This window comes from Macrotis lagotis, chromosome 4 (genome assembly GCF_037893015.1).
Source record: "Macrotis lagotis isolate mMagLag1 chromosome 4, bilby.v1.9.chrom.fasta, whole genome shotgun sequence".
NCBI lineage: Eukaryota > Metazoa > Chordata > Mammalia > Peramelemorphia > Peramelidae > Macrotis > Macrotis lagotis.
Window position 1 is genome coordinate 226,431,833 of NC_133661.1, and position 17,319 is coordinate 226,449,151.

The 17,319-nt window shown below is 36.8% G+C and overlaps 1 protein-coding gene across 7 annotated transcripts in view; it reads left to right on the plus strand.

Annotated features, from left to right (window-relative positions):
• TTC7B (tetratricopeptide repeat domain 7B) overlaps window positions 1-17,319 on the plus strand; it is a 340,869-nt gene that overhangs the window by 128,229 nt on the left and 195,321 nt on the right. For 6 of the 7 annotated variants that reach the window (XM_074235507.1, XM_074235506.1, XM_074235509.1 and 3 more), the window contains one exon: window positions 2,848-3,020. The exons of the other annotated variant lie outside the window; for it this stretch is intronic. In XM_074235507.1, the coding sequence (XP_074091608.1) occupies window positions 2,848-3,020 (173 nt within the window). The remainder of the gene's footprint in view (window positions 1-2,847; window positions 3,021-17,319) is intronic. 7 annotated transcript variants of the gene reach the window in all.

Genomic DNA, 17,319 nt, shown 5'->3' on the forward strand with positions numbered 1-17,319 from the left:
CCCTTCATCCCGTCTCTTTCCTCCCATTCTTCTCCAGGGCAAGATAGATTTCCTCACCCTATTAAGTGTTTATATCATTTCCTCCCTGAGCCATTTCCGATGATGAAGACTCACTCATTCCCCCATGCCTTCTCCCCCTCCACTCCATTGAAAAAGCCTTTTCTTGACTTGTGTGATATCTCTCAGCTTCATTTCCTTTTCCTTCCTCCCAGTACTTCCCCCATCACCCATTGACTCCATCCCTTTACCACACCATACCATTATAATTCCACTCCTTCCTGTGTCCTGTCTATATATGCTTCCTTTTAACAGTTCTTATAAATGAGAAAGTTCATATGAGTTATCAATATCTTCTTCCCGTGCAGGAATACAAACAGTTCAACATCATCAAGTTCCTCATAGTTAGTCCTTCTCTTCCACTTCCTCCATGGTTCACCAGAGTCCTGTACTTGGAGATCAAACTTTCTGTTCAGCTCTGCTCATCTCAATAGGAAAGTTTGAAGTCCCCTGTTTCATTGAAAGTCCATCTTTTCCCCTGAAAGAAGATGTTCAGTTTTTTTGGGGTAGTTGATTCTTGGTTGTAAACCAAGATCTTTTGCCTTCTGGAATGTCATATTCCAACCCCTATGAGCCCTTAATGTAGATGCTGCCAGATGCCTGTGTAATCCTGACCATGAAGCCTTGGGAATTGAATTGTTTGTTTCTGGCAGCTTTTAGAATTTTCTATTTAATCTGGGAGTTTTGGAATTTAGCTATAATATTCCTGAAAGTTTTTCTTTTGGGATCTCTTTCAGGGAGTGACTGGTGAATTTTCTTGATTTCTATTTTACCCTCAGCTTCTAGGATCTCAGGGCAATTTTGCTATATTATTTCTTGAAAAATGAAGTCTAGGCTCTTCTCCTGGTCATGGCTTTCAGATAGTCCAATAATTTTTAAATTACTTCTTTTGGATCTATTTTCAAGGTCGATTGTTTTTCCAATGAGATATTTCACATTTTCTTCTAACTTTTGGCTTTTTTTTGGAAGAGTTTTATTTTTATTTTTTTTTTTTAAGTTTTTTTGCAAGGCAGTGGGGTTAAGTGGCTTGCCCAAGGCCACACAGTTAGGTAATTATTAAGTGTCTGAGGCCTGATTTGAACTGAGGTACTCCTGATTCCAGGGCCGGTGCTCTGTCCACTGTGCCACCTAACCACCCCCAGAAGAGTTTTGTTTCTTCCTGATTTCTTGCAAAGTCATCAGCTTCCTTTAGTTCCATTTTGCATTTAAAGGAATTATTTTCTTCAGAGAGCTTTTTTATCTCCCTTTCCAGCTGGATAATTCTGCTTTTTAATGCATTCTTCTCCTCATTTGCCTTTTGTTTTGCTTTTTCCATTGGGCCTAAACTGGTTTTTAATATATTATTTTCTTCAGTATTTTTTTGTATTTCTTTCATCAAGCTTTTGATGTGGTTTTCATGATTTTTCTGCATCGCTCTCATTTTCTCCTCCCAATTTTTCCTCCAACTCCCTTAATTGCTTTTCAAAGTCTTTTTTTTGAGCTCATCTATAGTCTGAGCCCATTTTCTATTTCTCTTGGAGGTTTTGGATATGGAAGCTTCAACTTTGTCATCATCTGAGTATGTGTTTTGATCTTCCATAGGACTAAAGTAGTTCTCTATGGTTAGATTCTTCTTTTTTCTGTTTACTCATTTCCTCAGCCCAAGACTAATTTACAGCACTTCCAAGGCTTTAGTTTTTTTTAGGGGGGGGGAACACCCCACTGGGACCTTTATTCCTCCAAGGTCTTATGCTATTTAGCCTGTGCTTTGATATGTAGATGGACCCGTACTTCCCTGTGAGAGATCCAGCTTGGTTATTTAGTATGGAAGTCCAAACTGCAGTATCTGAGTGTAGGTAAGCAGCAGAGTCCTACCCCAGGGAGAGAAGAGACCTCTCTGCAGACTTCCCTTGCTGTCTCTGGGGGTGGAGGCTGCTTTCTCCTGATACTCGCTGTAGATTTTGTGGCCCATGCTCCTCACTCCACACTCACCCAGGTCCCTCAGAGTTCTCTCACCATCCATCCAAGCTGTTGCGGGTGATCGCTGGGCTGGGCTGGGCTAGGCTGGGCTGGGCTGGGCTCTGCCTTGGCTGTTTTTTTCAACCCCCAGTCCTGGTGAGACACACCTTTCCCCTGGAACTTCTAGGTTATCTTGGACTGGGAAAATGTATCACTCAGTCTTTCTGTGGGTTCTGCCACTCTAAATTTGACTAGAGTCATCCTTTGTTTTTTGGGGGTTTGGGGGGTCGTCATTCCCAGGAATTGCTGCCTTCGTTGCTGCCATCTTGGCTCTGCCCCTCCAGAGCTGTCTTTATGAAAATAATCACTGATTGGATCAATAGAAACCTAGTGATACTAGTCATTCTTATAAAAAGAAAATTATTGGGAGTCCTTTGGATAGTCAGGAGGTTGAAGAGGATCTGGAGTCTGTCCTGACTTTGTCCCTGACTATGTGGATTTGGCAATTCAATGCATTTCCATTCAACAAGCACTTATTAAACACCTGTTTTGTTTGGCACTGTGCTAAGTATCTGAAATACAAAGACAAAAATGAAAGTTCCTTGCCTTCAGGAAGCTTAACATTTTACAATATGTTAACCTCTATGAGACTTAGTTTTCTCATTTGTGCAGTGGGAATCATTATACTTGGCACTGTCTACATCCTGTAGGTTGTTATGATCAAATGGAATGACATATTTAAAAGTACTTTGTAAATTGTAACACTATCACTGTTATCAGGAGTAAGTTTCTGTCATAAACCAAAAATGTCAATGTAGGATTACCAATGTTCATTTTCTGTTTCATCCACAGACAATAGCCAGGCAGTTAGCAGAAATTTTGTTAAGGGGTATGTGTGAACAGAGCTACTGGAATCCTCTGGAGGATGCTCCATACCAGTCACCTCTCGATGATCCCCTCAGGAAAGGAGCCAATACGAAAAACTACTCTCTCCACCGAAGAGCCCGAGTATACACAGGAGAAAAGTATGGGAGTTCTTTTGCCTTCTCTTTTTATACAGTTGTTATTAGGAGTTAGGAGTAAGAAACCTCATGATAATTTTAAAATATGATTTTTCTCCTTTAAAAAAAGGAAAGGGGCCTCTAGGTGGTGCAGTGGATAGAGCACCAGCCTTGGAGTCAGGAGTACCTAAATTCAAATGCAATCTCAGACACTTAATAATTACCTAGCTGTGTGGCCTTGGGCAAGTCACTTAACCCCATTGCCTTGCAAAAGCTAAAAAACTAATTAAATAAATAAAAAAATAAAAAAAAGGAAAGGCCACTAGAAATGGTGGCCCAATAATCTTTGCTATTGAGGAGGAGGCTGGTGGATTGCTTAAGCTCAGGAGTACTGAGTAAACTTATATTAAGACTTAAGCTGGTGTAACTTTGAATCTGGTATTATGGTAAAGTATTTTGGTGTGTGTTTGGGGAGGATACTAAGTTGGCTTAAGAGGTGATCTAGTCCAGGCTAAAAATGGAACAGGTCAAAATTTCTGTACTGATCATCAGTGGGATTTGGCTTTTCTGAGTACCTACTATACATCCTCTCTGAATGAGAAATGGAGAGAGGCAAGAAGAGGAAGCCACTTCATTCCATTGTTAATTTAACTTAAAGACAATTTTTACATTAATTTATTCACTCAACAAATACTTGTTGAGCATGAATGAGTGGATAGAGTATGATGATATAGGAATCTGAGTATCTTTTGTTACCTTACAAACCTTCATCTATTTTTAAAAATTCTTATCTCAAATAATGAGAAGGTAGTACCTCACTAAGAATTACACCCTAGTCAATAGCAAAGTTAATTTTTCCTATGATAATACTTTTTCTCTTGAGTAATTATTGATGTTTTGAGTAAAAAAGAATATTTTAAACTAGCTTGTTTGTGAGAGAATATTAAGAAGTAGGAGAGAAATGATTTATAAGTGATAGGTGATATTGAAATTTAGAATTTTCTTTTCACATTTTAGATTTGGAGTCCTTTGGGTTAGGGGATGAGAAAGGAAGTAGATAGCTTTTTTAGGCTTTACTCCTTTCTCCAGTATTTCTACAGGGTTTTTTTTTTAAGATTTTTATTTATTTTGAGTCTTATAATTTTCCCCCTAATCTTACTCCCCCCCCCCAACCCTTCCCATAGGGGTTTTAAAGGAAACAGCCTCACAGTCCTGTACCTCCAACCCTGGGCAAGTAAGTGAAAAGCAGATAAGGAAATAGAAAAGCAGCTAGACCCAGTAGATCTCAATAGGTTGGACTTTATACTCTCCATAACCCACCTTTTAATTTTAATCCTTTGACCACTTGGTCCTCCATTAAATTAATCTAATTCTTGTCATAGAAGTGACCCTGAGTTTCTAGAGGCCATGCTAGTGTAGAGTAAGTTCTGATAGGATTTCCCTGGTTGAAGTACAGGCACAGAGATGAACTGTGTTAGTGAAGGACCAGGTTTAGCTTGAGTCCAGAGAGACTCATCGTCGTCAGAACACTGGTCACAGATGATTAACTTTTTTCACTTAAAGAAGTTCATGAAACTGCCTACTAATGCATACTAATTATATTTTTAGAAAGCAGAATCATAATTGATAAAAATCACAGATCTAGTAGAGTTTTTGAAGAAATTTATCCTGGTATGGTTTAGAGAAATTTCATTGTGAGCAAGGAAGGAATTAAGACAGGGAAAAAGGATAAGGGTGGATGTGGTCCATCTGAATCTTCCACATCTTGACTCTTCTCCATTCTTATAATTGACTGGGATTAGTATCATAATTAATAATTGACTATACCATATTTTTACCAAATGCTACAATTACAGAATGTTAGAATTGGGACAAATTTTAGAAATGACTGAATCTTGTCTTTTCATTTTTAAACACAGGGAGACAAGCTCAGAAAAGTTAACTTAATCAAGGTCATACAGTAGCAAATAGAACTGATTCAATCCCATGTCTTCCAATTCCAGAATCCATTTTCTTTCTGCTACACCATCCTACATTTGACTTAAAGCCCAGATATTAAACATTGAAGAATGCCTTCAGAATAAACATTCTAGATTGTAGCAGTTGAGACAGCAGGGCAGTAGTTAGTCATTTTGTAGGAGATATTTGAAAAGTATCTGTACACTCAGCAGAGAGATTGTATTTCTCAAGGTTCTTAATTTCTGTAAACCTGCCTTAACATTTCTCTTTGATAGCCTCTTGTTCAGTTTGCCATTGATTCAGACAAATGAACATATTCCAGCCTTTTTTCCTAGACTGATTTAAATACTTTGGTACTCTTCCCCTTTGCCATTGCTTTCTTGAAACCTAAACTTGTTTAATTTGCCTCCCTCAAAATCTGTTTCATATCTTCTTCATCTCTCCAGTTAAAATGCTCACCCTTTATTATTTTGAATGACCACTTATCTACAAAGTTAAAAATGGTTTGAGATTTTTTTATTATCATTTTTAAAATGAAAAGGGGAAGCCTGATGTAGTAGAATGAGTTCTGATTTGAGAGTTAGAAGACATAATTTTTTTTGCAAATACATATAATTTTATTGATATATTTTTATATCAACCATATTTCTGAATGTATTGTTCCCATCTATCCAACCTAGCAAACTATAATAAAGAAAAAAAAAGAGAGAAACAAAACTAATTCAACAAACCAAGCTAAATCTCAATGGAGTCTGAAAGAATATGCAATATTCCACATGCATAGAATTCCCCACTCCTAAAAAGAAGGTAGGGGGCAACATTTTTTTCTTCTCTAAGGTCAAGCTTCTTGATAATGATAATTACACAACATTCAGGGATTATTGTTATTGCTGTTGTTTCCATTTACATTGTGCTAATCTTGTGTATTTTATTTCCCTGCTTTTCCTTGTTTCATTCTGCATTGGTTCATATAAAAGATATGAGTTTCTTATCTCTTTTATTGTAGACCTTACTGTATGATCTTGGTTAAGTTACAAGAGTGTGAGATAGCCTAAGAACTTGAATTCAGATCTTAGTTCTGCCGCTTATTACCTGTGCAAGATTTAGCAAGCCATTCTCTAGCCCTTGATTTACTCCACTGTAAAATGAATAGGAGTTTGGGATGTTCTCTAAATTCCTTTCCATCTTTTGCCATTCCATGTTTTAAGGTATTTTCCTGCTCTAATAGTATATGGTTCTAGGTTCTATTTCCTAAAAAAAATCCTTTTCAGTTCTGATACTTTAGTACTCAATATTTTAATAATTTTAAAGAAATTTGTTCTCTAATTTTTATAATCAATTTTTTGTTTGACAGTTTTTAAAAGAAATTCTTTTTTTACAATTTTTATGTATTTTCCAATTATATACAACAGTAATTTCTACCTATTATTTTTGTAAGGTTTTGAATTTTACAGTTTTTCCCCTCCTTCCCTTCCCTCCCCTACACCCCCCACCCCACAGAAGGCAGTCTGATAATCTTTACATTTTTACAATTCTTTAAAACCTTTTGATGTTTTATTTTTCCCCCCAATTACTTGTAAGAACAATTTTAACATCTCCCCCCCCCCCCCCCAATTTTGAGTTCCAAATTCTTTCCCTCTTCACTCATTTTGGTAAGGCAAGCAAATTTGACATGGTATACATGTGGTCATGCAAAATACATTTTTTTTTTGGAAAGGCAGTGGGGTGAAGTGAGTTGCCCAAGGTCATGCAGCTAAGTAAGTATTAAGTATCTGAGGTAGAATTTGAACTCAGACCCTCCTGACTCCAGGGCCAGTGCTCTATCCATTTCACCACATGTAAGTCCTTTTCCTTTAACTTTTTAAAAAATTCTTTTTTGGTATAGACCTAGTGGTTGTATTGCTGGGTCAGAGGATATGCATGATTTTATAGACCTTTGGGCCTAGTTCCAAATTGTTTTCCAGAATGGTTGAATTATTATACAACTTCCCCAACACTGCATTACTGTTTTAATTTTCACATTCTCTCCAACATTTGTCATTTTTCTTTTTCTGTCATATTAACCAATCATATAGTGGGGTACCTTAGAGTTCTTTAATTTGCATTTCTCTGGTTAATAATGATTTAGAGCATCTTTTTCATATAACTGTAGAGAGCTTTGATAACTTTATCTGAAAACTGCCTGTTCATATCCTTTGACCAGTTCATCAACTGAGATATGGTTCTTATTTTTCAATTTAACACAATTCTCTTTCTCTCTCTCTCTCTCTCTCTCTCTCTCTATATATATATATATATATATATATATATATATATATATATGAATGAGGTTCTTTATCAGAGAAACTTGCTGAAATTTTTCCTCAGTATGATTACTCTGTCATTCCCTCCATCCTATTTTCCCCCATATTTATTCTACTCTTTCATCCTGTTCATTCTTAATAGTGTTTTGTTTCTGATTTTACCTACTCTAATCTGACCACCCTTCTATTATTCCCCTTCTATCTCTTATCGCCTTCCCCTTCTGCTTTACTATATGTTAAGATCGATTGCTACATTCAGCTGAGAGTGTATGTTATATCCTCTTTGAGCCAGTTCTGATGAGAGCAATATTAATTTACTCATTCTTCCCATGTCCTCCATTACCCTTCACTGTGAAAGCTCTTTCACACTTTTATGTCAGATAATTTATCCCATTCCACCTCTCCTTTTCCCCTTCTCCCAGTACCTTCTCCTTTCTCACCCCTTAATTTAATTTAATGTTTTTTTAATCATCCCACCATATTCAACTCATTCCATGCACTCTGTCTGAGTATACTCCTCCTAATTGTGCTAATAATGAAAGTTTTTATGAGGTATAAATATCATTTTCTCATGTAGGAATGTAAACAGTTTTACCTTTCTGAATCCCTTATGATTTTTCTTTGCTATATTTAAGCATTTTTCTTCTCTTGAGCCTTGTAGTTGAAAGTCCTTTTTTATTCATCTCTGGTCTTTTCAATAGAAATGCTTGATTTCATTGATTGTTACATTTTTCCCTGAAGGATATTCTCAGTTATTCTGGGTAGGTGATTCTTGCTTGTAGTACTAGCTTTTTTACCCTCTGGAATATCTTATTCCAAGTCCTATGATCCTTTAATATAGAAAATGCTAAATCTTATGTTATCTGGACTGTGGTTCCTTGATATTTGAATTGTTTCTTTTTGACTGCTTGTGATCTCTTTGTTATGGGAGCTCTAGAAATCAGCTCTAATATTTCTGGAAGTTTTTGTTTTGGGATTTCCTTCAGGGGATGATCAGTAAATTCTTTCAATTTCTATTTTGCCCTTGGGTTCTAGAATATCATGGCAGTTTGTTAATTTTTGAAAGATGATGTCTAAGCTATTTTTTTGATCATGGGTTTTAATAATTCTTAAATTATCAAGTCAGTTGTTAAAACAATGAAATATTTCACATTTTCTGATGCCAGCATCCCACCATATTCAACTCATCATGACTTTCCCCAATTTTCTTCTGTTTTTTTTCTTTCTTTTGATTTTCTTTTATTGTTTCTTGATGTCTCATGGAGTCAATAGCTTGCACTTGCCCATTTCTGATTTTTAAGGAGTTGTTTTCTGCAGTGAAATATTGTACCTCTTTTCCAATTGTCCAATTATACTATGTTTTAAGGAGTCCTTTTCTGCAGTGGATTTTTATACTACTTTTTCCATTTGGCCAATTCTTTTTCCATTTGATCATTTTTCTTTCCAAGGCATTTTTTCCCCCACTGAATTTTGGTGCTTGTTTTATCATTTGCCTTACTCTGTTTTCAAAAGTGTTGCTTTGTTTAGTTTTTGGTGCCTCCTTTACAAAGCTGTTGATTCTCTTTTCATAATTTTCTTGCATTATTTTCATTTCTCTTCCCAGTTTTTTCTCCATGTCTTATTTGATTTTTAAAATCCGTTTTGAGCTCTTCCATGACCTGGGACCAGTATGAGTCTTTGGATGCAGGATGTTTTGAATCCATTATCTTCTTCCAGGTTTCTATTTTTGGGCTTACCTGTCACCATAGTAACTTTTCTGTATTTAAGATTTTTTTGCTCATTTTCCAACCTATTTCTTGACTTTTAAATCTATGCTAAAATGGGGTTCGGAGAGAGCACTATTATAAGCTTTAGGATTTTTTTGCAGTTGTTTTCAGAGATAATTCAGGGGACCTGTAAGTTTTTGGTACTTCCAAAGTGGTATGATCTAGGAAAAGATGTGTTTAGGACTCTCTTATACTGTGCAAATGGCCTGTGGGTGACCATACGCACTCTTTTCTATCCTGGAATTGTGACCAGGGTTCCAGCTCCCTTGCAGCTTCCAGCTCTAGTGTGCTCATAGTCCTTCTTACCCTGAGACTGAGAATCAGGATTGGAACACAGATCCAAATATAGGTAATGCAACAAGAGTCCTGTCCCTGGGTCCAACAAAGGCAGCCTTGTAAACTTCTTCTGACCAATTGTCTGACCCACTGTGGGCTGAGAGGTCAGGAACCTACCACTACTATCTCTGATTCAGTCACGCTCAAGACCATCATCTGGTTTCCTTGGGCCCAGTTTGTGCTGGTGTGCAGCCTGTACTCCATTCTCACCCCAATGTGACAGACCTTTCCTGCTGACCTTCTAAGTTGTCTTGGACTGGTAAATTATTTCATCCTTTCCTTTTCTGGGTTCTGCCATTCTAGAATTTGTTGTGTGGCATTATTTAAAAGTGTTTAGAGGGGTTTGGGGGAGAGCATAAATTAGTCCCTGCTTTCTCTCCATCATTTTGGCTCCCTTGAAAAATTTTTTGAAAGAAGTTTGTGAAAGGTACATAGAGGCAAAATGTGGAAAAGCAATTAGAAGCACAGTCTTCCATTTTTGCTAACTTTTTTTTCTTAAAAATAGTAACTTACTAATAATCTCCTTAGAAAAGCTTCTTAATACACAAAGTGACCTTAACCTTAATGTACGTCACTCTCTACCTACTATCAGGCTTGATACCTATAGTTTATTATAAGTTTATTTTGGTATTATCTCAGTTTGACCTTGAATGAGTTGCTTTGTTATGGGCCTCAGTTTCTTCTGTTGAACACTGAGGAAGGCTAGACTAGATGTTCTCTAAATATTATTAATATTAGAGCTACTTCAAACTCAGATCTCTTAAATTCTGTTATCCCTACTCTTGCTTATGAAATATTACTTTAAGCCATTGCAATTTAATTTCCTAAATAACATTGTAGATATAGAATTTATGAATTTATAATTTGACATTTTTTTAGTTGACAATAATTACAATAAATTATATTTTTCATGATTACCTGGAAGGAGAGATCTATACAGTAAATCTTGAAGTAAAAATGAAGTTTGCAATCTAATATTGTAAGAGGGAAGAGTAGTATATCACAAGTGTTTCTTCTTGGCATCAGAATTTTTCTATTTTTTTTGGTAGTTAGATTAATTTTATTTCAGCATTTGGGATCTTTGAAAGGAATTGAAGGTAATAATAATAATAATAATTGATAACAAGACTAAAGACTTGTAAATAGTTCATCAAGTCTTCTGTCCTTGCTTACAATTCAAATAATAAAAGATCAAAAGCTCTTATTATAGAGAAAAACTTTTACTTATGTGAGGAGCACAAAAACATATTCAGGACACAGAGAAAATTCACTTTAGCTAGACAAAATGCTTTTTGGTGGGATGTCTGTATATAACTTTATTTTCCTGAATTCTTTTGAAAGACCATTTGTTATAAAGTGCATTTTTCCCACTACCCTATCTTTTTCACACTGTTTCACTTACATGAAATTTCTTTAAGATATGCCGAATGGGAATAAAATTTTAGTGGAAGAAACTTAATGATCCACAAATTGACTGTAGTACTTGAAAATCAGATGTAGGGGTGGCTAGGTGGCGCAGTGAATGGAGCACCGGTCCTGGAATCAGGAGTACCTGAGTTCAAATCCAGCTTCAGACACTTAATAATTACCTAGCTGTGTGGCTTTGGGCAAGCCACTTAACCCCATTGCCTTGCCAAAAAAAAAAAAAGAAGAAGAAGAAGAAGAAGAAAATCAGATGTAATGTCTTAAAGCCCTCTTTTAGGGATTCTCTACACTCAAAGGTCTCTCAGCTTAGTAATCATATTTTATTTAGGTGTTTTTTTTCCCACTCTTGGTTCCTGATTCATCAACTGTTATTTAATTGATCATGATGCAATGGCATTGTCACAATGTGGACAGAGAGCTGAGTTTGGAGTCTGAGAATCTGGTTTTAAGAACCCACGCTATAACTTGTCTGCTTTGCCATATTTTTCAGAAACATTGGACACAGAGCATGCAGGAGGCCCTGGATGTGTCAAGGACAAATCCTCCTCAGCTGATGGTTTGCAGCCATCATATCTTCATTGTCTAGCAGGGACAGTGTCTTCTCCTCCCCATTTTTACTGCAACTTTCCCCACCTCATGCCACACCCCTTTAGATGGAGATTTGTAATTTCTCCTGCTTCCTTTGTCCCACTGCTATAAATATTGGATTGGGAACTCTTTGAGCTCCAAATGTATGTTTATTTCTCACTAATAAAACTAGTTTTCATATAAGTTTCATGAAGTTGTGAATGCTTGTTGGCAGCCTTAGGCAAATCTTTTAACTTCTTGGCATCTTTGTGTTCTCTATCAAATGAGGAAGTTGCACTAGATAAGACTCTAAGGTTCCCTTCTAGCTTTGATTTTAGAAAAAGTATCTCTTCTTTGGTTGCTCATCACTTGACTTAGATATTGCTTTAGTGTCTCCATAAGAGGGGTAAGGCAAGTTAGAAAAGATGGACTTGAAGTCAGTAAATGTTACTGTCCAGGCAGGCTGATAAGCCCAGGATTGCTTTGCATTTGTGTGTGGCAGATGGTTCTGGTGTTATGTGGAGCAAGGAGACTATTAGCTGGCACTGTGATATTTCACATTAAAACAAATAGGCAGTGGTCTTGATGATGCAGTCCACCACTGTACCTGGAAATTATTGTTGGGCTCTTGAAAGTCTTGATAAACATTATGGAAAACCTAGCATGTAGAGGGATAGTGTTTATGAATTCAAAAATCCCTTAAAGGAAAGTTTCCAGTTAACCAGAGTTGATTGCTTCATGGAGACCATGTCAAATTCCAAATCCTGTCATTATCATTCATACTATTTCCTCCTCTTTATTGATCTCTTTTGTTTCTATAACAGTATTTTCTGGATTTTCCCAGGCATCTTTCCTTTGTGACAAACTAAAACACTTTGTCTGTATATGTCTACATATGCTATATATTATTTATTATTTCTATATTATGTTTATATATAGACAAGAACCAAGGCAGCTACCACTCTAAATATAACATTCCACAGCCATAATCCCCGCCTCTCCAACAAAAGGAAAGAAGTACATTTTCTCATCTTTTCTAAGACCAAGATTTGATCTTTCTTTTTTTATCTCATAAAATTGTAACACTCTATAAAGCTGAGTGTTCACTCCATCATCTCAAATCTGTAATGGAATTTCTAAAATATAAGCATAGAGTTGTGTTTTCATATATACTATCTCATTTCCTTTTAAATCTATACAAAAACAAAAACTACTATATTTAATAGCTAATTCTAGAGTAAGTAGCTAATTCTTGTTTTATTACCTCACAAGGTTAAACTAAAGACTTGATTTAATTTACTAATTTGCTCAGGCAAATATTCTTCTCTAGGGGAATAGGGTTTTTTTTTTTAATCTTACTGGATATTTTCCTTTAGATACATTAAAGACTATTGGAGATCTTCAGAACAGAAAGGGAGGGAAATTACAAAATTAAAAGTGCTGTAGAATCTGTGCAAAGCAGAGACTAGTGTTACCTTTTGGTTTCTCTTCCGTGATCCTGAGCAACACTGAATTAAAAGTTTTCCTTTTAGTTCATTCTGATATAATTCAGATTCAATTACTTGCTACAGGTTGAATTGAATTGCATTTACCCCCACCCCCGCCCCCCCCAGTTAAAGGGACTCCATTCAATCTCATTTGAATTCTTGAATAGGGATGATAATTTAAGGTTCTCATTTGTCTTTTTTATCCACAAAAATGGAAGAAAATAAGAATAATTCTATATGTTAACATGCCTTCACTTTGTATGTATAGAAGGCTTGTTGCTCTATACAATAAAATTTTCTAATTAGGTAAATTTCTCTTTGTTTAAAAGTCAGGTATGTATAAAACAAGTTTTTTTGTAAGTAGAGTGTTTCCCTCCCATTAACATACATAAATGTCAGCAGGGGTGGAGCCAAGTTGGTGGAGTAAAGGCAGGAATTCCTACAGGCTCTTCCCCAGACCATTCCAGATATCTTTTTTTTTTTTTTTTTTGCAAGGCAGTGGGATTAAGTGGCTTGCCCAAGGCCACAGAACTAGGCCATTATTAAGTGTCTGAGGCTGGATTTGAACTCAGGTCCTCCCTCCTGACTCCAGGGCCTGTGCTCTATCTGCTGTACCACCTACCCGCCCCCCCCCATCTTTTAATAATGAATCTGATCAGATTCTAGAGTGATAGAACCCACAAAAAGATTGAGTAAAACAATTTTCCAGCCCAAAGACAACTTGGAAGATTGGCAGGAAGGGTTGCACTGTTTCACTGGGTTTAGAAAGGCCCCACAGTGCAGTTGAACTGGAGTGAACTGGCTTCAGTCATCCAGGAATAACCCACAGGGTGCCTGGGTACCTGGGTGCCTGGAGATGAGGCAGTTGGACAGTTTCTAGTTCTCTCAGCCCAGGGATTGCCAGGGACAACTTGCAAGCTCAGCAGGAAAACTCTGCTGCTCTAGGGTGAGCATGGAACCCAGTCCATTGCAGGTCTCTGCTGGGGACGAGGATCAGGTCAGAGGGGCCGCCTGGCAGTTACTTCCAGAGCTCCCAGCCCATGGACAATAAAGGGGGTCAGTAAAGGAGTCGGAATGAGGTTGCTCAGGTCTCTCTGCTATCTCTGTGGCTTTACCCATACTTAGATATAAGTCGCAGTCTGGGGTCCCTGTCTCAGGAAAAGGAATTTTACTGCTTGTAGTGAAGCAGGGATGCTCCTCGTGGTTCTAGAGAAGAAAGGAGTGCTGGTGGTCATCTATAGACCAGAGCATAGGCCAGAAGAGCAGTCATAGTATCTCATAAGACCTTGAGAGGAATTGAGAATGAATTGAGTTGCAAAAAAAACCTTCAAAAGCTTAAGACAGTGTGCCCTCCACCCTGGAAGCAGAGCCCCACCTTAACAAAGAGTTAACATCAAATCATAGACTGGGGAAATGAATAAACAAAAGAAGAAAAAAAATCCAATCATAGACAATTACTTTGGTCCTATGGAGAATCAAAATACATACTTAGCAGATAACAGGGTCAAAACATCTATATCCAAGAAAAATATGAATTGGGTTCAGGCTATGGAAAAGCTCAAAAATGATTTTGAAAATCAGGAAAGGGAGGTAGAGAAAAAATTGGTAAGAGAAGTGAGGACAATGCAGGAAAATCATGAAAACCAAATCAACAGCTTGGTGAAAGAATTACAAAAATATACTGAAGAAAATAACATCTTAAAAACTAGTTTGAGTCAAATGGAAAAAAGAGTGCCTTAAAAGGCAGAATTGAGCAGATGGAAAAGGATTTACAAAAGCTCTGAAGAAAATAATTCCTTGAAATATAGAATGGAGCTAAGGGAAGCAGATGACTTTCTGAGAAATCAAGAAACAATAAAATAAAAACCAAAACAATAAAAAACTAGAAGAAAATGTGAAATATATAATTGCAAAAACAACTTACCTGTAAGGAGAGTTAATTTTTTTTTTAAGATTTTATTTATTTTGAATTTTACAATTTTTCCCCTAATCTTATTTCCCTCCCCCACCCCCACAGAAGGCAGTTTGTAAGTCCTTACATTGTTTCTGTGTTGTACATTGATCCAAATTAAATGTGATGAGAGAGAAATCATATCCCCAAGGAAGAAACATAAAGTAAAAGAGATAGCAAGATCAGACAGTAAGGTAACAGGTTTTGTTTTGTTTTTTTCCTAAATTGAAAGTAATAGTCCTTGGCTTTTGTTCAAACTCCACAGTTCTTTTCTCTGGATACAGATGGTATTCTCCATTGCAGACAGCCCCAAATTGTCCCTGATTGTTGCACTGATGGAATGAGCAAGTCCATCAAGGTTGTTCATCACCCCTATGCTGCTGTTAGGGTGTACAGTGTTTTTTTGGTTCTGCTCATCTCACTCAGCATCAGTTCATGCAAATCCCTCCAGGCTTCCCTGAAATCCCATCCCTCCTGGTTTCTAATAGAACAATAGTGTTCCATGACATACATATACCACAGTTTGTTAAGCCATTCCTCAGTTGAAGGACATTTACTTGATTTCCAATTCTTTGCCATCACAAACAGGGCTGCTATGAATATTTTTGTACAAGTGATGTTTTTACCCTTTTTCATCATCTCTTCAGGGTATAGACCCAGTAGTGGTATTGCTGGATCAAAGGATATGAACATTTTTGTTGCCCCTTGGGCATAGTTCCAGACTGCTCAGGAGAGTTAATTTTAAAATTATTGGGCTACCTGAAAGTCATGACCTGCCCCCCCCACTTCATTTTCCAAGAAATTCTCCAGGAAAATTGCCCTGATATCCTAGAAACAGAGGTTAAAATAGAAATTGAGGGAATCCCCTGATCATATCCTGAAAAGAGATCCCAAAATAAAAACTACCAGGAATATTAAAGCCAAATTTCAGAATTTCCAAGTCAAGGAGAAAATATTACCAGCAGCCAGAAAGAAAGATTTCAAATATCATGAGTTATTTAGCAACTTCTACATTAAGGGTTTGTAGGCCTTGTAGGGCTTATAATATGATATTCCAGATTCTTGGAATGCAACCAAAAATCAACTACCCAGCAAAACTGAACATCCTCTTTCAGGAGAAAGCATTCAATGAAATAGGAGATTTTCAAAATTTCCTGTTGAAATGACCAGAACTGAAGTGAAAGTTTGATTTTCAAGGACAGGACTCAGGTGAAGCATAGAGAGGATGGACTGGAAGGGTAAATGATAAGGGATTTAATGATATTGTAATGCTTCTATTCTTGCAAAGGAAGATGATACTAAAAACTCAAATGAGGGGCAGCTAGGTGGTGCAGTGACCCTGGAGTCAGGAGTACCTGGGTTCAAATCCGGTTTCAGACACTTAATAATTACCTAGCTGTGTGGCCTTGGGCAAGTCACTTAACCCCATTGCCTTGCAAAAAAAACCCCTAAAAAAAACAAAACTAAAACTCAAATGAACCTTCTCATTTATTAGGGTAATTAGAAGGAGCATATTTAGACAAGGCACAGGAGGGAGTTGAATTTGAAGGTATAACATATTTAAAAGAATTAATGGGTGAAGAAGGAATGTACTGGGAGAATGGGAAAGGAGACAAAGGAAGACAAAGAGACAAGGAAAACTTTTCAATGAAGTGGAAGAGGGGGAAGATGAGGGGAAGTGAGTGAGCCTTTACTCTAATTGGAAGTGGCTCAGAGAGGAAATAAAATGCACACTCAATTGGGTATAGAGATCTGTCTTACCCTAGAGGAAATAGGGGAGGAAAGGAATGGGATTAATGGATCAGAGGGAAGTTTGTGGGAGAGGGTAGTCAGATAGAACATTCTTTTGAGGAGGGGCAGGGTGAAAGGAGAAAGAGAATAGAATAAATGGGAGTGGAGGGGAATAGGATGAAGGGAAAAACAGCTAGCAATAGCAACTGTGGAAAAAATATTGAAGCAATTTCTCTGACGGACTTTTTTTTTTTGCAAGGCAAACGGGGTTAAGTGGCTTGCCCAAGGCCACACAGCTAGGTAATTATTAAGTGTCTGAGACCGGGTTTTCTGATGGACTTATGATAAAGTTAGAGCTAATGGTGTCTGAATACAGACTGAAGCACCCTATTTTTTCCTCACTTTATTTTTCTTGAGTTTTCTCTTTGTGTGTGGGGGATGAATTATATATACTTTCACAGCATGACTATTGTAGTAATGTTCTTCATGGCTATACATTTTTAACCTACTCCAAGGAATTTGCTTTCTTAATGAAGGGTAGAAGAAGGAAGAGAGAGAATTTCAAATTCAAGGTTTTGGAAGTAAATGTTGAAACTTCCTTTTGCATTGTAGCTGGGGTTGAAAAAATTTTAAAAAATTTAAAAATCATTATCAAAAAAAATACACAAATGTCATGGGATATTATTCCCAAACAAGCTGGTGAATTCCCAGTAGTCTGTTCCTTTGTATTGTAAATGTATAAACTTTCATGTAATTTCTGCTCTGCTTCTAGTAATGTATGCTTACATTATTCTAACT